The sequence below is a fragment of the Aphelocoma coerulescens genome, chromosome 1 (assembly GCF_041296385.1).
Source record: "Aphelocoma coerulescens isolate FSJ_1873_10779 chromosome 1, UR_Acoe_1.0, whole genome shotgun sequence".
In the NCBI taxonomy this organism is placed as follows: Eukaryota; Metazoa; Chordata; class Aves; order Passeriformes; family Corvidae; genus Aphelocoma; species Aphelocoma coerulescens.
Genome location: NC_091013.1, coordinates 32537853 through 32560811, shown reverse-complemented (window position 1 = coordinate 32560811; position 22959 = coordinate 32537853). Strand labels below are relative to the sequence as shown.

At 42.2% G+C, this 22959-nt stretch overlaps 1 protein-coding gene across 1 annotated transcript in view; it reads left to right on the top strand.

Moving 5' to 3' along the window:
- The first annotated feature begins 1665 nt into the window (after positions 1–1665).
- Positions 1666–22959, top strand: part of ATP10A (ATPase phospholipid transporting 10A (putative)) — a 111242-nt gene continuing 89948 nt past the window's right edge. Inside the window, exon 1 of the mRNA XM_069006147.1 lies at positions 1666–2491. Coding sequence (XP_068862248.1) covers positions 2049–2491 — 443 coding nt within the window. The 5' untranslated portion in view covers positions 1666–2048. The remainder of the gene's footprint in view (positions 2492–22959) is intronic.

Here is a 22959-nt window from a genome sequence, read left to right as displayed (position 1 = left end):
GCAAGGAGCCCTTGGACGAGTGAAGCTCAGCTTATGGGAATATTGCACAATGATAAAATGTCCTCCTCATCCCATTCCAGCATTTCCAAAGCACAGGAAAAGGATATTTCTTAATTCCAGCTTACCCTTTGTTAACCCCAAGTGTAAGCAAACAAACAAACAAACCAAACCAAAACAAAACAAAACTAACACAGACAATTTAAATGGGGAGGGCTTTTTAAATTTTTGTCTTTTTTTCCCTCTTAACATTTTATACTTTTTTCCCTTATCAACAAAGAAGCACACTTTTCAAAAAAAAAAAAAGGCCAATTTTCCCTTTTCCCTTGCACTAAGTAAAACCTTGTTGTTTCAATATTCCAAGAGCCGAGAAAACCAGGAATTTCCTGCTAAGTTTGAAGTAGCATCAGAAGAGTTGACAGCAGGATTGGTAAAGGGTTTGTGGCTTCACACAGTAGAAGCATCAGGTCATGTGCTGATCTAGTATTCACCTAATGCCTCATGGCCTGAAAAAGGTTCATAACTAACTTGACACTTTGAAGAGCAATTACAAACATACCGAAAATGGGAGAAGGAAGGATGAAAACATAGCACCACATACAGGCTGCGAGGCTCAGATAATGGCTTTCACTTCTTGGTCTTCGCAGAATTTGTCATGGCAGCACCTGAGTTGTGGGACTAGGTACTTTCCCCAGAAGATGCCCCAGTCCTGTTCTGACCTCATACCAAGACTAGATGTTTATACTTTATGCCTGTTTTCTGTGACAACAAGAAACATGCTGACAGGTATAAAGGGCTTGCTTTTGTACTCAATATGATCCCACCTTGGGATATCATAGGATCAGGACAAAGGGTCCCACCATACAATGCATCTGTGCATTTTAGTTTAGACACAGCCTGGAGTGACCTGTGGCAGCCTTTCGTGCTGCCTGAGGAATCCCATATCCAAAGGGTCTGCTCTTAAATCCCAACCTAAAGTGATGCTGTAAAGACTCATGTCACACTCAGTAGCAATTATTTACTCTCTTATTATTTGTTCTTTAAATCTCTGCATTTATTTACTTGAGACTTTAGACTAAATATTTCATCTAGATTATCTTCTCTTCTGTATTTCTTGTCTGTCCATCATGACCCGTAACCATATCTTTCTCCAGAAAGTGCAGGGCATAAAACCTCAGGCAAGAGACTGGCATTTTCCAATCCTTGCTGGAAAGACCTACCCTACCACAAGGGAAGAGAAAAACCCACAGAGGCAAACGTGCGTTACACCACACCACTGCCAGGGCGTGTGTGGGGGTGGCAGTGCCTAATGCTTTCCATCGGAAACCTCATTTTTTTGGTTGCCTCGTTTGCGGCTGTGCCAAGCACCATGGCCGCCACCAAAGACTGTCTGTCGTACCAGACAGACGTGAGGAGCTGGGAGATTATGTCCTCTATCTCCCATGCTAAGCACAGGGATGGGTATAAACGTGGCACACGGATTCAGGCAGAAAGTGGAGTGTTTGGCCGTGAGTCAGCTGGTAAAAACTCCCACCAGCTGCTGCCGGGGCACCGTGGATAAAGCGCAGCGCCGACGCTTCAGTGGGAATTTTCTCTTTCCTCACTCGAACCTCTTTCCTCTTCCCACACGTAACTACAAGTCATAAGCCGCCGATAAAGTGTCCTCCCGGGTCCGTACGCCGGTACGGCACGGCACGGCACGGCACGGGACGGCGCTAGGGGCAGGCTGTGCGCGGAAGGGCCGCTCCCGTTTCCCGCTCCCCCGGCCCTGCCCGCATCCCCCGCGCCCGGGACGGAGAGAGGCCCGGGCGGAGGGCTCGGCTCCCCGCCTGCCCACGTCCCCTCCCCGGGCCAGCAGGAGGAGGAGAAAGCGAGAGAGGTCCCGGCAGAGCGGCTAGGAGCGGGTTCGAGACAGCTCTCCTCCCCCCGCCCGCCCCCGGAGGGGAAGAGGAAAGGAGAGCCGTGGCGGGCGGCGGAGGATGATAACTTAGGGCCGTGCCTGGCCGTGGGAGCTGCCCGCGCTGTCCGGGCGAGGACACGGGGCGGCAGCGATGTCCCAGGGCACGGCAGGAGGAGAGGGAGCGCCCCAGGTGCTGCCGGAGGGGAAGGAGAGGCAGAGGAAGAGGAGGCGGAGGAAGAAGAAGGAGAGTAAGACGCGGCTGGTGCGCTCCAGCCTGCTGTTACCTGAGGCCGAGACGGAGAAGTCCAAGAGGACGGTCCTGGCCTGCAACCGCCTCAAGACCACCAAGTACACGGCATTGTCCTTCCTGCCCAAGAACCTCTTTGAGCAGTTCCACCGCCTGGCCAACGTCTACTTTGTGTTCATCGCCCTCCTCAACTTCGTGCCAGCCGTCAATGCCTTCCAGCCGGAGCTGGCCTTGGCCCCCGTGCTCTTCATCTTGGCGGTCACCGCCATCAAGGACCTCTGGGAGGATTACAGCCGCTACCGCTCCGACAAGGAGATCAACCACATGGAGTGCCTGGTGTACAGCAGGTGAGGCAGGGCGGGTGAGTGCAGGGGACGGCAGCGCCGTGGTGGCAGCCAGCGCTGGGGTCCCGCCGGGCACCAGGACTCAGGCGAGCAGAAGTGAGGACACAGGGCAGTGAGCAGGTCCATTGTGGAGGGCTTTCATTTCCACCTCAAGGGCAAAGAAACTCCCAGTTGCCCGTGGAACTGGTGTCTCCCAACTCTTAACTCAGAACTGCGGGAGTTCATACAGTCCTGTACCTACAGGTGAAAGTGAATCCACTCTGACCGGTGGGGTCCCACAGTAAATCACTTTATGCAAACACACAGTTTGACAGCTCACAATTTACAGTGTGAGCTGTAAATTACATTCATGTATAGTTTCTGGTATTAATTTCCTTATAGTAACATGAGAATTCATGCAATCTGCTATTAAATCTTCAATGAGTGAAGGAAGGATAGAGGCCAGAGGCTTCTGAATTTCATTTAGGTCTGTGAGGTTTCATGACACGTGAAATTAGCGAGCCCAAACTTTGTCTTTCTAAAGAATGAGCCAGTCTTTCCATTGGACATTTACTTTTAAGCAAATGTTTTTTATTGATCATCTCAAATGTCATCATTCCCTGTGACTTTGCTATTTCCCAGTGCTTGTGATGGAGCATTAGGCCATTTATGTCTCTCAGAATAAGTTTTTCTAATGATCTGGACAATACATTTAGAGCACTGCCGTGGTATTTGTAAATCACACTGAAATGACTTTTGCATCAACATTTATGTTCTTAGAAGCCAGCTTTACAAAATTTTTTTTTTGCTTTCCTCATAGTGTGAGTCACCTCTTAGTAGTCTAAGGCTAAGGTTTCCTAGGGAATGAAAGAAGGATATATTTTCTGAGAAATCAGATTTTAGTTTCATTTCTGATGTTTCTAAGTCTAACAGAAATGAAACACGTGCCAAGAAGCTTACACTCTGATTCCACAGACTGTCTGGGAGGGTCTTCTGGGCTGACGTAAGCGCAAGACAGAGCAACTCTCCTATTGCAAGAAAGGCATGTGAATAAAAAATACACTGAAAAAGAACTCGGAAAAGGCTGCATTTCCAACATCAGCAGACTCAGCTTGTTATTTCACAAACTGGTATCACGTAAGAAATCTCACCCAGGGATATTCCTCCACCAGTAGATATGCATGCATGAAAACACAAGTAAAATGGCCTTATTTCTGTAAACTAAACCAAAACCAATCCAGTCAAATCACACTCGTAGTTACTGCTAACCTATACCTGTGCCTACTGCCTTGCTTGTCTGTAGTTGTCCTTAACTCTGCACGCTTCTGGTGTTGAGGAAGATGGATCGCAGGAGGTCTTGTAAGGGGCTATTCATGCAGAAAGTAAAATAATGCTAATAAGGATGGTTAATCTAACCTTTTCCAAAAAAAACCAGTTTAGAAATAAGCTCTTGTGTCTCCTAGGTTGAAAAGCAGTAAGTGCCTGTTGCAGAAGATGTTCAAAATATTAACAAATGCCAGTACTGGGATATTAATTCTGGAATGTTTTTCCCCCAGCAATTTTCCATATCCCTCTCTGCTGCCAAAAAAGTAGACATGACTATGGGAAAAGGCTTTGATGTTAATATCTCTTGTGGTCTTTTGTGAGTCCCAGCTAAGTGCACTGCCCTTTGTAATGCTTGTACTATTGCAGAGTAAGTCAGAATTGTTCCTTTTACTGCAGAGTTTAGATTGCTGCTGAGTGACACACATTAATTTGGGAGTGGTTTTCCTTTGCATTGGCATCAAAGGCACATGTCGGCCAAATCCTTGTGGGGCGGCAAACATGGAAGTGTGCGAGCTCTATCACCTATTCAGGCGCAGCTTTCTGGCTGGATGCAGAGCTGAACGGTGTGTGCTTAACAGCCCACCACACAAGCGTGGTTCCCAGCAGCAGCTCACCTATTTTCACCTTCCAGCAGTCCCTAGGGAAAGCTTCCCTCCCACAATTGAAAAATACAATCAAAACATGCGGTTAAAGTAATTTGCTCACATGTTTTTAATCTGCCCACTTTTTCTTCTTTTGTAGCTTTTTTTAAACTTCACCAAGTCACCTTTTTAAACACCCTCCAGCTCCAGTGAGCAAGATGGGACTAGAAACTTGCTACTTCTGCAGATAAGAGCTAAGATTCCTGCTAACTCGAGTGACGGGGTACCAAGGTTGAGAGATTTGTATCAAGGTCATTGAAGTTGCTGGGCGTGAGTTCAGAAAAGCTGTTTTCTTAGAAAGGTGTCATGCCAGGAGAAACACAAGGGATTGATCCTGACTTTTTCTGTGTTTCCTTAGTCTCTTTGTTTCTGGAAAAATGTTGAAGCATGTCACATAAGGAAGTAATAAATGACAGCTTTCTCCTCACATCGATTTAATGCTGATCCCTTATCAGTTTTACTACCTTTTGAGCAGACCAGACTCTCTCTGTCTCTCCCTCCCCCTACTTGCCACTTCCTTTTGGTAGGGGCAGACTTTGATGCAAATGCTGTCCTTGATAGAAATGCTGCTGTAGGTTAATGAACATAGCTGCAGTCCTGTGTTCCCCTAGGACTGTCAGGGAGCAGTAACTCTTCTCTTGCTGGTCAGTATTTCATAGCTTGGAAAGAGGCCTTCTCCAAGACGGGATGTATCTAACTTCCAGGACTCTGTGCTGTAATGGGCTCCCTTTCCTGCCAGCCTTCAACACAGCTGCTAGAGCCACAGACTACAGCGTTCAAACACACTACAGCAAAATAACGTTGAATTGTAACAGTCAGCAAATGGAGACAGGGACTTTTGCTTCAGTAGTAGAGAAAAGCCCTCTGTCTCATGTTCCGTGTTATTTAGTGACCAAGTAAAGGTTCAAGTAGGATGCTATGTGTTCTGTCATGTATCCTTTTTATGTGTAATCCATATGTGCTTTCCTGGCTGCTGAAGTACCTGTCCTCTGTTAGGTACAAGCAGCATTTAGTGATGCAAAACCTACAGGACAGAATGCAGGGCTAGGCAGAGCCTAGGGCAGCGCATCAGGAGGAGGTTCTACACGACCCCTGCAGTGTCCGCTGGCTGGTGCTCTGGCACAGCCTACACAGGCAGATCGTGTCAAGAACTGATCTGGGTGAAAATGCTATTCTCCTGGTATGCTTGACAGCTGGCCTTCTTCCTCCTGCCTGTCCAGTGGACTCAGATGACCCATTCTCATACAGCCACTGTGGAATCAATGACTCTGTGACTCAGAGTTGGCAACACTTATGAGACAACAAAACAGCAAAGGATGATGCAACCTAAAGTAAGAAGTTAAGGAGAGATGCAGCTTGTTTTGACAGAAAGAAGACAGTTTTCATTTAGAAATCCTGGATGTGGTGGAGAGTGGAAAATACCTCGGACGATTATTGCTTTCTAGAGTCAGATGAAAAGGGAAAAGACCTGATTCTTTGAATAAATTGAAAGAAGCTGTTGAGTTTAAATTGGCAGCTTATGTCAAGGAGTGAAACACACAGGAGAATTGCAGACTTGCGTTGCTCTGTGATGGACTTAGCATGTGTGTCTGTAAGAGCAGGCAGGGTCTTGAGGAAGATTTCTTAGCCAAGAGGAGCTAATAGGGCCTCTCTCCACAGGCCTTTAGGGCACCTCTCTCATTTGGCAATACAGAGGAAATGAGGCACTTACTTTAGGAGGACGGTTTCACAGGTCACCTAGAATTTCAATTCTGTACAGGTGCTTAAGTGAGGAATGCTGGATGACAGCCAAAACTCTCAGTTGATTTAAATGGAGGGAAGTTACAAAGGCATTAGAGCCTAGCCTGCAGAAAATTGTTTTTGCAAACCTGTGATCACCTTAGACTCCTCTCTTGGTTCCTCTTCCTCATTTCTGTTGCCCAGGGATTGAGGCTGAAGACTGGAGATTACAAATTTGCAATCTTCACAGCAAAATCTGTGTTAGTGTTGGACTTCGGAGGATGGAAGGGTGACATTTTTCTTTGCAGTTACTGTCCTCCAGTGCTCACTGGCTCTCACTGGAGTTGTGGATTGCACATGTAAATGTCTGCTGTTAAATATTTGATAGAACTAAATTTGTGGCTGGGGCAGAAGCTTTGATTTCAGTGTGCTGTTACAAAATATGGTATATGTTTACATGACATGTAAATAGAAGATGAATAGGGATAACTACAATCACAACAAATAATGGCACTTGTCCATCAGGGAATACATTTTATTACTATCTCGGGGCTGTGCTGGTGAAATAATCTCTGCTAACATTTCTCTAGGAGCCATATGTTCAAAACCAAAGGGCTTTGCCTTTTAAATCTACTCTCTAACCCTTACCATGTCTATCAAAGAGTATTGCTAAAAACTGTAATGCCTCTGCATACTGATCAGAGAGTGATAACTGCTTCTTGTGTCAACCTGTGACTTAGAAAATCCATGACAAATTGCAATTTATGACTGGATACTTGTCACCCCTGAGGTGTGGAAAATGTTTAATGGGGCATTCAGACAGCTATCAAAGCAGGCGGTTTTGCATTAAATGTTAATTTCTTTCTGCAAAACTGAAGGGGAGGAGAGAAGAGAGTTTGATGTGGGTGACATTTACTATAATTTCAAAAATACACTTCTTTCTTCTCTTTGTCAACTCACCTGTGAAAGCAATTCCAGCCTTGGAGGAAAAAGATGCAGCAGTATTACCAAATCCTCACGAAGCCATGGTAGATCCCACTCATGGCCTCAGAAACAGCCAGATGATGACTTGCTTGCAACCACTTCACTTCTTAGGTGCCTTATTTTGCTGGCAACACCAGTCTCTGAGGAATTAGGTTGTGAATATCTCCCACTGCTACCATAGTCAAGAGCAGCTTCTTGTCCCAAAATGTGCTGGTAGGTAAGACATTTCTCACTAGAAGAAACAAGCTTGTCTCCCTTCCAGAACACAAATGTCACTAGAAGTGATTCAAAAGGAAACTACCTGGGATTACTCAGTTTCCTCTGTGAGTGAATTTGGTGCACAAAAAGCTGAAAGCAGGAAGTAGTGGTCTGAATCTGTTGGTGAAGTCAGTATTCCTTCCCTGAGTTTCAGAAAGATGCCTCTCTGTTCATCTTACTGTCTTTGCCCTTCACTTCAGTTTGAGCCAGGATGGCAGTGAGTAAACTCAGTGAGCAATGTAGTAGAGGCTCCTCTGTTAGACTGATAGTGAGCAGTTTTATTCTGCAGTAGAGTATATCCAAGTAGCAAGGGATGTCTGTGCTAATCTTCTGAGATGTAGCCAGCTGGAATGCACAGGACAACCCATCTCTCTGTCCAACTGTATGTATGCAGTTTATTTGCTATTCCGTGTAGGGTAAATTTTCTGAGTGCCTGAGCTTCTCTATTGGAAAAGAAAAATGCTTGCCTCTTGTTACTAAGCTCTTTCATTTGTATTGGATGTCATGAGAACTGTTGTAGGCTATTTCACATGCCTCTGGCTGACTGCCAAAGAAGATGCTGTTAATCTCCACTGAAAGACCTGGTGATGTCCCCAAATCAATTTTTGCTGTTACACACCACACTCCAGAGAGACACCATAATCTCTTGTGCTAAGCAGACCATAGCCCAGAATTATAGGTGGCCACCTTGTGTGCTGATCTACTTGCTGTTTTGTGTCTTTATTAACTTGAGACCATGATTATTGTTGGAGGTAGCCAAAAAAATAACAGCTCTATTTGTTTCTGTCAGAGTGCATTTCCAAAGAAAATACACAAGAGAATTGTGTGTACTGTTCAGCTCTGCCTGATATTGTGATTCCACCTTCCACCATGTGTCACGTAGTCAGCAGAACAGAAAACCAGAGTTGAAACCCATGACAGCCATGTAAAAATCAATGTTTATGGAACTGCTTACTAGCTAGCATGGCATAACTTAGTCAGGACATTCCTCTCACAAGCAGATCGATCCTCCAGAAGTAATAATTGGAGAAAGAAGAAGGGTCCCTGCCACTGGGCAGGACATTTACAGGTACCTCCTCCAGGCTTACACAACCGTTACGGACAGGCAGGTTGCTTAGCTTGACATAGCACAGGGAGAAGTCAGATTGCCACATCTCCCTGCTGTGTAATCCAGCATGCTTCCAATTTGCAGAATAGTTACTCTGTGTAAGAGCAGTCTAAGGGGTGCCTCTCCTCTTCCCCTGCAACACCAGGCCTTTTGGGAATGTTGTGCTTTTGTGTATGGACACAGTAAGGTCAATGCAGCTGGGTAGCCAAGTGCACAGCTTTAGGATTACACCCAGTCTGCAGGATTTATGCTGTGCAGGCTTGTTTTTAGCAATTGCATGTATTGAAAGCAATTAAGTTCATGAAAAGCAGAACAATTTGTTTCACTTCACATAGTTGTGGAGGTGAACCAGTTTCCATGGCTTACCTTCAGCCTTAGTGTTCTCACTTTGGGAGTTGTTACTAACGCAGCTGTGGTAGCAGCCAGTCGTGTTTGTACCCAGAAGTGATCCACAGCAGAAATGTGATTTGTACCCACCAGCACTGCCTCACCAGAACATGGAAGCAAGACAGATTCTCCATGCACTGGGCCAGGGAGAGTGCATTTCAATGAATGGCATAAAGTGAGGAGCCTGCTAAAAGCCAGGACACTTGCCTCTCATGGGTAAATTTGTGCAGTTATGGGCAGCAGCTTCCTCGGTTGCACATCAAGTACAAAAGTTGACTCACACCCAAAATTCAGCCACAATGCATATTTGTGAAAGATGCTAGCTTACAGCTTCTCCTAAGCAGGTGCTAGTGCTGGTGTGCAGGGGAGAAGCGCAAAGGAGGAGACTGAATAGCCCTAATATTGAGATCCACTGAGAAAATGTACATTTCCAAATGTATCTTTGATTCTGAAAAAATTAGATAAAGCAAACCTCAGATTTAGTTGGAGATGACCTGCATGTTCCTGAGTGAATTGGTTTAATCTTTGCTGTGTGTACAGGAAGTGGGAATGAGGGGGCTTCAAAGTAAGAGCTTACAGTGCCTGTAAGATGTGAGCTGAGAGGAACATCTTTCTCTTTTTTACTCTTTCAAGGATACAGATACACAGCCTGTCCAAATCAGGCTAGCCACCCAGCTGGTAGGGTGTTCTGTCCTGTGGGCTGCTGGGGATAGCTAGTACTTCTGAGCTGGGAAACCATCTTGTTCTTTGCCCCAACAGGAGCAGTGTTTTAACTCTGTTTCAGAGCAGTTGCAGGTGAACAACCCTGCCATGGTCAGCCCACATCCTTCAGGCCACGTTGGTTGAAGGACAGTCCTGAACTGGCAAGGCTGCATTTTGAAGGGTGGGAAACATCTTCCACCTCCAGTGCTATTTTGTTACAATTTTATTCTTGTCCGACCACAATTTCTCTAGAGTGACAAGTAGGCCACTCTCTTCAGTTCAGTGGCCAACATTTGCATTGTGCCCAGTCATTTCATAAACCCAGACTCTGCTGGAGATTTGTTTTAACAGGCAGGGAGGTCACTTGTTTTGTTTTTATGTTCTGGTTGTCTGGAAATACTGACCTACTTCAAGGAAGAGTTTAACTCCTTGACTGACAACTGACTTCAGTTCTTGTATATCTGTGCTGTTACATTAACACTGAGGGTGTGAACACTATTGCAAAATATTTGGTATTTCTGTATTTTTGATGGAGGTTTTAGTTTCTGAATAAAAAGAGAAAGTCCACGATGAAGTGTCAGCTTTTGTAAGCAGAGGTCTTTTATCTTTCTATATTTTCTTACACTTCCTGGGCTTTTTCTGGGTCTCACAGCCATGTACCTGTAGCCTCAGACCCTGTCTTTTCACCTTGCAGTAGCAACCTGAATATGCCTGTTTTGGCCATGTTAGCTGATTTTGTGTGTGTGACTAGCAAGTCATTGGCAAAGTTGTTGTAAAACCTCCTAAAATTCTGATGCCAACAAAGGAAGTGCAGAACAGCAGTCACCTCAATACATCAGTGAGTATATTCTCAATATCTAGACATGGAATAAGATGCCTCAGAAAATGTGCCAGTGAACCAATTTTAGCAGGCAGATTTAGCAGCCAAACCCTTAGAGATGCAGAAAGTTCATTAACTACATTAGAAAGATGTAATCTGTTTGGGCAGAAGCAGATGATAAGAAATCAAATATAATCAACCTAAGTCTGATCCTGCAGTTGTAGTGAATTATTTTTGCGTGGGCCTACACTTACATTTGGAGGTTTGTATGGTTCCTGCATTTTCTTTTTCTCCCTTTTTAGGATTTCCATGTTCTCATTGTCAGCTTCTCCTTGCCGTACTTCCCTCTGCAGTACAAGTGCAGAGCTGTGAAGCTAAAGCTTGATCTTACACCATTTACCAGAATAAAGACATATGTTGACTTTATCTGCATGTTTGAGAGCATGTAGGTCTTCCTTCCTTCACTCTTCCTAGGTTCCAGTTTTATCAGAGAAGCATGGACTGGGGTACCCATCTCCCAGCAGAGCCGCTGATTTATATTTTGACTCTTCTGCAAATGCCAATAGTTGCTTTCCCTGTAAACAGTAGTGAGCCAATGACTGTAGCTCTCTTGCAAGAAGCCCTCTTAAGTGTTAATTAGGTCCTCTCTGAGCTGACAAAGGTATTTCCTATAGGAATTTGTAATATTCTTTCTGGAACATGAGGTGAGATTTATTTCATGTGTCTTTTAGCTAAAAGATACATGTCCAGTCTGACCAAATCATCTACACTTGTGCCAAAATCGGTGGAGAGTATTGAATGGTTTGGGGGAGGAAATCTTTCCAGCTTATTTGAGACACTTACCTTGGGTAAGTTTGGATCAAGAGCTCCTTAACTCTCTCCAGTGATGATACAGGTGAAGCTCAACTAGATGGCTTGCTTATACAGCTAAGTTCAGGTAAGGTAAATCCCATTAGTAAATGTAGAGGGGATAGATATTACTTCCTGTCAATTAACACACCATATGGTTTTTGACTGTAGAAGAGTAAGTAGCCTATTCTGCTCAATATACTTAATGATTCATTTAAGAACTATTATTTGAGAAGCACAGATATGAGTACACTCACCTGTCAGGTGAAGGGGATAACCTAGCATCCAGTGTTTCATCTCTTGCTGTGTTCTGCCCTCAGCAATAGCCATTAACTTACTGTTCATACTTGTGAAATGGATTTATATCACCTATCACAGTGTTGAGAAACAGTATAAGAGGTTAGTTGTTGTCAAGAAATAGTTTTCTTCTTTGAATGACTGATTACATTTGCATTTCTGTGGAGTTTTCCAGACTGTCCTCATAATGTAGGGAATCTTGGTATTTTGGGGGTCTTATTTGTTCTTTAACTTCAGATTCAGCTTTTGGGGATGAGTGTTGAAACATAAGGTAGGAGGTTCCTAGTTCTGTCTTTTGTTTGCCTGGATGTACCTAAATATTAGGTCAACTAATAAAATTACTTTGCAAGCTGTGTCTCTAAAATGCAGAGGGCAGTTGTGTGTTTGACATAATCATGGATGTTGCAAGAATGAAAGTGGGGCTTCACTGTCAGGTGTCTCATAAATATCAGATAGGGCTATTGGGCTTCTGGGTTTTACCCAGTAGGTTCAGATATTCAAACCTGCAGGTGATATTGCTAGCTTATCAGGGATCGAATCAGAGGAATCAATGGTGAAGTTATTTTGCTAATTTTGCTGATTTACCCACGGTTACCATTTTCTCTGCTGGAATTTTAGTGTCCGTCCCTATGGGAGCATAGGCTCTTGCAGATATACCATGTAGCCAATATAAGAGGTGCAAGCTTCATAAGATGTCATGCCACTGTTCGCTATCTTCAGAGTCCTAAAATCTGTCCAATTGCAGCATTTGACCCTCTGCTCTTCCTGATCCTTTTAGGCTTAAATGTACTGAATCCTATCAGGTTTTTCCTACATGTATGTCCCATTTATTTTCAGTGCATGTCTGCTTTTTGTGGATCCTGGCTGTGTGTGGAAGTTCCTCTTGCTGTCAGATCATGTGATTTCTAAATTTCAGGCTCAACAGAAAAGATGTACCACAGCTGAGCCAACCATCAGTCTAGTAGTGCTGATGTTTAATCTGCTACACCCATGTTCCATGAGTCCCGTTTAAAAGTCTGTAATAGTATTTTATGGACTGAACAATCCATGATATATCTTAAATTTGAGGAATACCGCTGTGGACTGACATCTGCCAGCTCATGCCACAAAAATGTGTGTGAGACCAGTGAGAGCAATCTACAAAGAATATTGCAGTATAGGACCCCCAGACTGACAGTGCATCTCAGTATGTAGAGCTAACAAAGCTAGCACTGAAATATAGTCTAGGTTGGAAACCCAACAGCCAGTGGATTTTGTGTATTTGCAAAGTGTTTGGTTGTTAATGTGGTTTTTATTTTGTTGGTTTTGTGTGTGTGTTTATTTGTTTTTATATCCAGTTAATAAAAAGGTAGAAATTACCATTTAATACCCCAGTTTCAAAACTGTTGAAGAATCAGCCTGATCTTTACCAATTTCACTAAAGATAAAACTAATGCGAAAACTTATGTCCAGAATATTTATTTCCTTTTAAACAGAAGTACTGAAGAAGAATCTAGCATAGAATAGTGTTTTTGAAGCACATACAGTCTCTAACTTTTAAACCCTTTGCTCTGCATTTAAGTGTAAGATTTCTCTAAAATTCCCTATGGTTGTTCTAAATTCAATCCTCCATGGAATGCATGGAGCAGAAGAGGGGGAGGGTTCCTGAGTTTATTTTCAATGGCATTTGGTTTGGCTTGGAGGATTTTTATAATGCTAATTTGGTCCTTCCATATTAATTCATATTCTTCCTCTGCTGCTCCTAAATTGGAAACTTTCCATTTTACATCTGGCAGTCTTGTCCTCAGTTGTTTAACCTTTATGCTTTATCACTAGAAATAGCTGTTTTGTGCATGGAATCCAGCCTCTTAGTCGTAAAAACATTCCCTTCGGCTGTCCTATCTGGCAACTTCTAGAAAGGTTTTCAAGTTTTGGGTTTTTTTTTTGTTTTTTTAACCACTATTTGCATTTACAGAAAGCATGCCTGAGTTGACAGTGCTGCACCCTACCAAAAAGTTTTAAGCAAGAAAACTACCAGGCATACTCCTTACCACTGGTAGGAAGTACAGAAAGACAACCAAATGTAGAGACTGAAGTGGTTAAGACCTGTGATGTATCGTCCCCGCTAGCTGAGCAGTATTCAAATTAGATGCAAACCTGATTGCTGAACATTTGGGAGCACAGTTCTTACTTTTCCAGTTACTGAACATACATCCCAGATGCCCAGGTCTTCTTCAGGATGTGTCCTCATTGATGTCTAACTTCTTTCTGACCTGTTCTTGAAACTCATGAGTTCCAGTTAGATTCCTCAGCAGTTCATTCCACTGGGAGCATGGACAATATGAAAATACAGTCTGTGAAGGAGAGGTTCCCAGTCAGTGTTTTCTGTAACTTTTATTGCTGTGCTACACACCTGTATATAGTTAATGGGAGCTCTAAGGCGGTATGCAAACTCAAATAAGAGGCAAAACCCAGAAAAAGAGGTTTGTTTGGTTCTTTTTAAGTCTGACTTCCTATGCAGTTGGTTACATGAATGCTAGTTCTTAAAACTCTCAGCTGTAAAAGGTGTGTTTATGCAGCACACATTCTGCACGAATCATGGCTGTCCCAGCTGGTGTTTCTCAACACCTTCAGAGCCCCATGCAGAGGTGCTTGCTGCTCTGGAAGCAATTTGGGCCATTAGTGCTGTCCTGTCTCTTAGCAGATTTTGTCAGCTCAAACGTGGCCAAGTTCACATGACTAACATTTTTCTGTGTGTGGATGGGGCACAGCTGGTGGGGGCAGCCCTGCACCCTGCTCTAATTTATTGTCCTTAGACTGATAAAACCCAGTAAGAAAAAAATGTTCAATAAATGCATATACAAATTACATGATTGTGCTTAATTTGAGGGTGTTATTTCAGCTTAACTGTGACCAAATTGATATTAAACCATGATTCCCATTACTGGCAGTTAATGCAGCACAGTTTCCTTAATATCTTTCGATCAGAAAGTGAATTGTATGAAATAAAATCCTGTTAAAACACTCCTTTTTTTTTCTTTTTTAAGACACATATAGATAATAAGTGCGATTTGCTACATCAGCACAGATCAAATTATCAGGAGACTCATGATTCAGGGTTGAAAAGCAAATGGAACAAGCTGGATATAGGCTTAAGATATTCAGGTGAAGCAGATGTAAGCAAGTGCTACTGCAAGTTGTTGTCCTATCATATTTCTACCATCTGAATTCATTTTTACTGAGAACTTATGTGAAAAAGCTGCTGTTAAATTCTTAGGAAGGGAGCACAACATTCTTAGGAGTTTTACGAAGCTTAAAAAAAGTAGCGTCTTTCTTTTGCAGCAGCATCGGCAGTTCATGTTTCAGAGTAATGTTTACCCTGCAAGAAGTCTGCAGGAGAGCTCTATTTGAGCCATGAGTTTTGCACCTGGCTTTCAGAAATAAGACACTTTTTGCAAGTCAGACCTTCATTATGATTTACAGGATCACCTCCCATGGCCTTAAACATCAGTGGCTTTCATACTTGACATCTGTGTGCATCTGTCTCTGGTGTTAGGGCAGTCCCTGGTGATTTGTGTGAGGAACTCAAGGTACATTCATTCCACCCTGCAGGGCCTGTATGGGCACTGCAGCATGCTGCTGTGTTGGCGTGGGCTCAGCCCTGCACAGAATGACTCTGATGAGCATCTCTGAGCTGCTCAGTAAGGATTGACAGCCAGCGTGAGGCACATAACGCCTTGTCACAGTCACACAGCTTGGAGAGGAAAGCTCACTGTACAGCACTCAGTACAAAAGTCTCCAACTCAAGTTTCAAGATTATTTTGCACCTCAGAAGAGTCTCTGAGCCTGGTTTACATACACTAATCAAGAAGAAATATTGAAGTTACCATGTTTACAGCTGTATATGGCACCATCAAATCAACAGTCCTTGAACTGAGAAAGTATTAAAAATATGATTGGGAGTTTAATAAGTCTTTAAATGGATATGAGTGGAGTCATAGTTGTTTTTCTGTAAGGAAGCAGAGGGCATTTTGTAAGTATAAGCTGAGTGCTTTACAACAGGAGAGGTACAAGAGAAAATGGCCAGGGTGACAGTTTTGCTGTCTTGTCAAGAGAAAGTGTGGCTTCACACATAGCAAGTTAGCAGTTTGTATGCTGGGACAGCTGTCTTATTGCATAGCTGTGCTGTATCAAGAAACCTCTGAGCAGTAGACAGCAAACAGCTGGTTTTGGGGAGCCATGATAAAATAGCAGAGATAGGTCTTTTTCTGCAGGTGTTCAGAGTCCAGAAACTCATGGCCAACATAACCAGTGTTTTCATGGTACTGAAAATAGGCAACACACAGCAGCCAAGAAATTGGAAATCCAATATTTTTGTCATGTCCTGGGATTACGCTTTGGCCAGCTCAAGCTTTTGCTCTTGGTTTTACATTTCCAGGAGAGATGTTTTACTTCTGAAGTTGTGTTTTGAACTCTCTTGACAAAGGGAGGGCTGATGGTTAACAAAGAAATCAGTCTGCAAGGGTGGTACAGGCAGTCCTTAATTCAACCTGCTAGGAGAAGGAAGAACAGAGCCAAACTTCATGCATCAGTAGCACTGACTCTGTCTCCTGTTTCACGTTATTAAAATAACACTTCACTGGTTTTTAAGAGGCATTTTCCTAAATGCTCTCTAATGCCCATAACAATTTTAGATGCTGGGAAGTAAATATTTTTATACTACCAGTAGGTTTTCTTGTTTTGTTTTTCCACCACTTGGCAAGCACTGGTATTTGGGGGGTATTTTGTTTTGGTTATTCTTCTACAATATTTAGGATGGAGTAAAAATTAGCTTTGCTACCAACACCTTGCAGATACACATGCACAAAATACTTGAACGTGCCAAAACAAGTTATTTTTTGCATCAGCATTCCTGAGTTTATTTTCTGCTTGCATGTTTTCACAGAGTGCTTCTTCCCAGCTGCTGTGGACAAAAAATTGGGTCTGTGAGGTTGAAAAACCAGTGGCTTTTTAGTTAGTACTATAGAGGTCAGCTCTGGAAGTTGAAGAAAAATATGCAAAATTTAATTATTAGAAGGCCACTTAAGACCAATGTTAAGATAAGTTAAAAAATAAGGAAAAGACAAATGTGGTTCCAGCCTTTAATATCAGTAAAATTAATTCTTAGTGCTTTATAACTGGGTCTTGAAATGAGCCGTGGGAGTAAACTAGGGCTCTGTGGTTTTTATTTACATCTAACCCTTGATTTCTTTTTTGATGGACACTTTTCTATATCACAGACTAATTTCACTTCTAAGCACATGAACTCTCTTTGCAGCAAGATGGGAACATCACCTGTACGAGAAAATCAGCAGTGTCAAGGCAAGCTATATCCTCCCTCCAAGTTGGGGCTTCAAGGGTACCAGTGAATGAAGATGTGGTTGCTGTTTCCTTCCTGTTTATCCTGAACACTTTTAAGTAACCCATTTGTGCAAGAGATGTGTTCTCTCCTGCCCCTTTTTTCCTTTTCTTGTTTGTTCTAGTCTCTTGCTGAATTGCTAAAAGGATTTGGCAGTCGTTTTGGGAAAGAGGACAGTGTTGAATCTTAAAAGACACAGGGAGTCAGCAGATCTCCACTCGGGTCTTCAAAAGGGTCTTGAGCAAGTTGCATAACCCTTTCTGTGTGTCAAAGTCATAGTCCTCAAAATAGGAAAACCATGATTTATTTAATAGAGTTTTTGCAGTTTGAGCCAGGACTTTTAGAAGAAGTCTTTGTTGTGATTTGATTCTGCTTAAAACTGAGTGGGAGTTCAGTGTTTTGATTTTCTCATTTCAGCAATATTCAAATCAGCTATCTTACGTGAAAAAGTTTAAATTTTTTTTCTTGGATTTTTGGATTATTAGTCATCTGATTTCACCATCTTTTCAAATGGGGTAGCAAATAGGTTATGGGAAAACTACAGTTTCAGTTATAAAGAAATCTATATCTACCATCTGTAAGGGTCCGATGAGTCCCAACACTACTGTGGTAAATGGGTTATCATTATTATACTTCTCCCACAATCCTCAGGGAAACTCTGAAATAAAAAAGATTTTAAAAGGGCATTGTCAGGCACCGCAGAAAAAAAAGGTGGGCATTTAGTTAAGACAAAGCAAAACATTTGGAGGTGCCATGTGCAGAAATAACCACTTCAGAAATGCCTCTTTACTGAAGAAATGTTACTGCACAATAACAGTTGCCAGCTGGTAGAGATGGAATGCTTTGGAAGTAGAGGTGCAATTCAAAATAAAATGGTATGTACAGTAACAAATTAGAGGCAGAAAAAGAGATTCTCCATCATGTTCCTTAGCTACAAATAATCCTGTGAAATATTTGTTCCAAAGGTCAAATGAAAAAAACGACTTCAAAGCAAAAAGGGTAATACTGAAACTGTCTCTAGAAGATTTATTCTGAAAATATTTCAGGAGGTGAGAAACCTTTCTCTTGCAATAGTCTTACAGGTTTTAACTGTAGGTAATGAGAAGTTCTGCAAACATCTGGGCATGAGGATCACTTATGTCATCAGGCTGAAAATGAGGGGGGTGGTTTTGGAAAAGTTATTCAAAGAAAGTGCTGATAAGTGCAGGAAACATTAAGCCAAAATCAGTGTTCACTTACCTTCCCTAGGATTGGACTATGCAATAGTTTTAAACTCAAAGATTTAGATTGGACATTAAGAAGAGATTCTTTTAGGGTGGTGAGGCACTGGAACAACTTGCCCAGAGAATCTGTAGATGCCCCATCCCTGGAAGTGGTCAAGGCCAGGTTGGATGGGGCTTTGAGCAACCTGCTTCAGTTGAAGGCATCCCTGCCCATGGCTGAGAGGTTGGACTAGATAGTCTTTGAAGATCCCTTCCAGGTTAAACCATTTTCTAATTATATGCAGCAGAATAAAGGAGGTGCACATGAATATCTGCTCAGAGGGAAAACTGGGATTCTCGGAAAGGGTGAGATTAAGGCATAAATTAGCCTCTGTATATGCCAGCCAAACTCTGTTTATAGCTTTGAAGTTGTTTAGTGTTCTCTGAAACCATTTAGATCAACGTGAGATTTCTCTTGAAAGTCTTAAGCCATTTGGGTATTAGGCATCCTGTCCCACTAAACTCGTAGTCCTGCACACGATCCTGGGCAAAAAGATGGGCATCTCCAGAGAGCTGCTGGTCGTATCCATCTTCTGCTAAGAAGAATCACCCACCAAAGATGTCCTCTCCCATCCTGCCATCTGCTACAGAGACATCTAAGCAAGTAGGGCAGATGAGCTCCCTCACATCTGGAGAGCTTGAATAAGGTGGAATGAAAACCTTGTGTCACCAGGGGAGTAGATGTGGATATGCATAAAGGTGGTCTTAACAGGACAGTATTTTACCTTTATACTGATGATTAGAAAATTGAATCATACTAACAGACTCATGCCCTGTTTGTTGTAAATATCAAACTTTGTTACCGGTTTTAACCTAAATGTTAGCAAGTTTTAGGCCTAATTAGTGCTGTTCTGTTGCTTTATACAAGCTGGGATGTGCTCTCTGAAGCAGCTCAAGTAGCTGCAAGTATCACTAAGATGCTTTTTAGTACCAAATCCCATGCTCCATTATAGGCCCAATTTTGTCTAAACTCCTGTAATTTTGTTAGAGCACCTGCTGTTTTTCTAGCAATTGTCATGCTTCATTTTTCACTGGAGAGACTTTACTTTTTCTATCAAGTGTGATTGAAGCTAGCAAACTGAGCAGCAAGTCCAGACCCAGGCCATCCCCAGCCTGCATGAGCATGGTGCCACGGGAGCCCTCCTATGTCAACCTCGTGTTACTAGTGGATGGAGCCTTTCTGCCCATGTACCTCTGCCACCATTCGCCCTGAAGAAACACAGGCTTTCAAAAGCTGTGAGCGTATCTGAGTCCTAGTAGGCCTGTAGAAGGGCTTTGGACTATAACAGTTCAGGTATACAAGTACTCGAATGCTGGGACTCAGCAGTGTTAGTCTGCTCCTTTTCCCAGCTCTGACAGTCAGCTGGTGTGCTCTTGGACATCTCCTGAAATGCACCCAGCAGTAATTTTCCACCTGCATCTACAAATCCCAGGAGATGCGGGAGGCATTACGCATCAGTTCCGTGGAAGATAAGAACAAGCTTATTGTCAGTAGGTTTAAAGTGCTTCACGAGAAAAATGCTTGCACATAAAAAATAAGAGAAATCACAAAAATCTCTGCTGTCACTTATGCAAAGTAAAATGGTAAATTTCCTGCTGTCTTGTGTTAGGGACTGCAACTGCTTCTGGTTTTAGGACTGAACAGTGCAAAGACTATGAGACAGTCTCATTTGATCCTATCCAGTTCAGCTACTTTGATTCATCTCAGCTAAGTTGCTGCCCCAGCACCCTTTTGTGCAATTTTGAAACATTGCAAATATAACAAGTGGATAGAATCTAATTTAGTGCATTCTACTGAAAAAAACCAACAAACCATGTACTCCATCATTCACTTATCACACTTACTGCTGTTATGCCATTGTTTATTTCCAGATAGAGCAATGTTGAACAAAAGAGGTTTTTGGTGTTTCTTCAGGGTGAGAAGGTGTAAGTTGATTCTATAAATACAACCTAAGCTGACCTGCACATTTTCTTTAAGGAGGGCTGTGTGTCATGCCTCAAATAGAGAGATCTTTATTCAACAGGTAAGGATGAGGAGTTAAACCTCTTTCCTCCAGAGAGTACTTAATTGCTTTCTCTTGGGGGGGGGGGGGGGGCAAACAAACAAGTAAACAGAAAATGGAAGTGTTCCAAATATCTGTAAAAGTTTTGTTTTCACACTGTGCTTCAATCTCATTACAATTTTTGAGGAGTAATGGTGGTAGTCAGACATTCCTTGGATGGGAAGTGATTAGGGTGCAAATTGCTGTAGAAAAGCACTATTTCCAGTAATAACACAGCAGGTGTTTTGAAAGAAAGCTGCTTTAACCTTTCAGATTGCAGAGGCATCCCAGTAATTCTAAGAATCACAATCAACAAATGCCTAATTTCACTACTGCTTTCCTAATTAAGAGGGGAAAATGGTGTAAGGAAGCTGAATTTTGAAAGACATTCTCCTACAAATTAGCAGTTTCCTATTTCTGATCTATCACTAGAAATAAAGTCATTTACATGTAGTTTCAAGACCTCCATGCTGGATCATAGCATGTTGCTAGTATTGATGGGCATGTCAGGTACAAAAACCTATGTTTTGATCAAAGGCAAAAAAATACAAAGGCAGTGCATCATGGAAAGCAGATTACAGTTGGTGATGACAAGATAATTGTTGTCTGATAATTATGTTGTCTTCAAGACATGGGATGCAACTTTTTAAAAAGATTTCTGCATCATTTGCTGTTTGATGTGGAAAATTTAGTCTTAAAGATTTCATCTGAATGCAAATCCTTTTGAAATCATCCTGATGATACAATGAAATACTTACACATTGTTTTCTATCTGAACTTTGTTTAGATTTGGCTCTTAACCAGTGAACTTTGTCCTTTCCTTACCTCATCACCTCCCTTAGGAAGCCTTGTGCTGAGTAGCTTTTAACAAATTTTCATCAGGTCATTTCTTGTCCTTCCTTAATTAATTAATTTGACCCGTAGTATAGCAACTCAGTATTACCCCATTATTCACAAAGTCAAGGTGTAGTTAGATTTTCCTCCTACACAGGCACATATTATCTATTCAGATTACAAAGCAAAGTTCTTCATTTAACTCTTAATCTATTTTTGGCAACCCAAATTATGAATAGTATCAAAAGAATCTAGAGGCTTGTCCTGCTTGGACTAAATAGCACTAGTCCCAGTATTTCTACTGGATGCAGGTTTAGTTTCCTCTTTTTACATGGTAAAATTTTAAGCATGAGAAGTAGTGCAAACAGTTAAAGTAAATTATTCTATTTGTCATATTTTAAGACCATAAATTATACATTATTTTGCACAGTATTCTGTTTTTCACTACTGTATTTTGCCTAATAGCCAATCATCTATTAGTGTAGGGGGAGATTTGCAGTGTCAGACATTGTGGAAGATATTCTGAGCACACTGCTACCCGTCCTAGCATAGGAGCGTAGGGGTTAGTTCAGAGACTTTTGCTTGACAGAAATCTGAATGCAGCAGAGATCTGCTCCAAAGCACACAGAAATCACTGTGAAAAACCTCAGTGACTTCAGTGAGTTTGGGATAAAACACTGGAATTTCCTGAAAGGAAAATAAATGGCAAATATTTCTAATTGTAAGTAATTTTAAAGCAGACCACTTTGTTCTCCAAAATCACTTTTAAGGAGCTGCTAGAGACCAAGAACATGTATAATTTGGTTAGTTTGATGTCTAGGATATTTTTTTTCCTGCTTATTCTTCTTAGTTGATGGAAAAAAAATATACTCTCTTACAAGCTTACCCCTGATTGATCACAGATAAATTAAAGAGCTTTGATGTGGCCAGCAAAGCATACTTACTGATCTAATAACAAATACAAGTGTTTTTGGAAAAAAGCTCTTGGGCGTATACTGAAATTACATGTTTGTTTTTCTCCCCTCTTTTGAATAATAAAAAAATTAGACCTTTTCTTTTTTTGGAATGTTTCCTCGAGCTGATTGTTCTGCTTCAGCTATGCACACACTCTATAGCAGAAAGGATAAACAAGTACAGCTTTGTACTTGGTCCAGAACAAGAAAACCTACATTCAAAACTGTTTTCATAAAAGCCACTAAGAACTTAACCTGTCTTAGGTTGTCCTTGCTTGGCTTTTCTTGCATGTAAGGCTTACTGATACCAGGCCTATTTGCTCTTATAGCTCCCAATTTTAGGGAAGAATATGTAGAGATTAGTAAATTATCTTGTTTGTCCTAAAATTCAAGGTTAGGTGATCAAGTTTACATTCCTCAGGTTTTTCTTAGGCTTTCTTCTTTAGAGGGAGGAGCTGTGAATTGCAGTAATGCCTGATAATAAGCTCCTAGGTGCTCTTTTAGCTGAGCATTTTAAAATTGCCAGTGCTCAGCGTACTGGAAAATGAGGTACTGGGAAGACGTAGATGTCAGTGCCTTACTGAGCTCAGTGGGGACAGAAACTTGCCTGCCAGTAGAAGCCATGTCTGCCTAGGGTTCACTATAGTGTCAGAGTCTTCATTTTCAGAAACTGTGTTACCGTGTGGCTGAGGTGGAACTGGCTCATGGCACCCTGTCCCTCCTACCTGTCAAATGACCTCCTTCGTGAGTGCACCACACTCTGCCTTGAAGTGCCTGTGCTGCTTGTGCTGACCACTGCTGTGAGAAGGGTGGCCTCCTGTACCTTCTTCCAATGCTCAGAAATCCCATTCTTTCCAGCCTTAGTTTTTTCATGGACACTTTTGTACTTACTTGGTCTTGTCCAAGGATTTACCCCCTTGTGGTTAAACACCC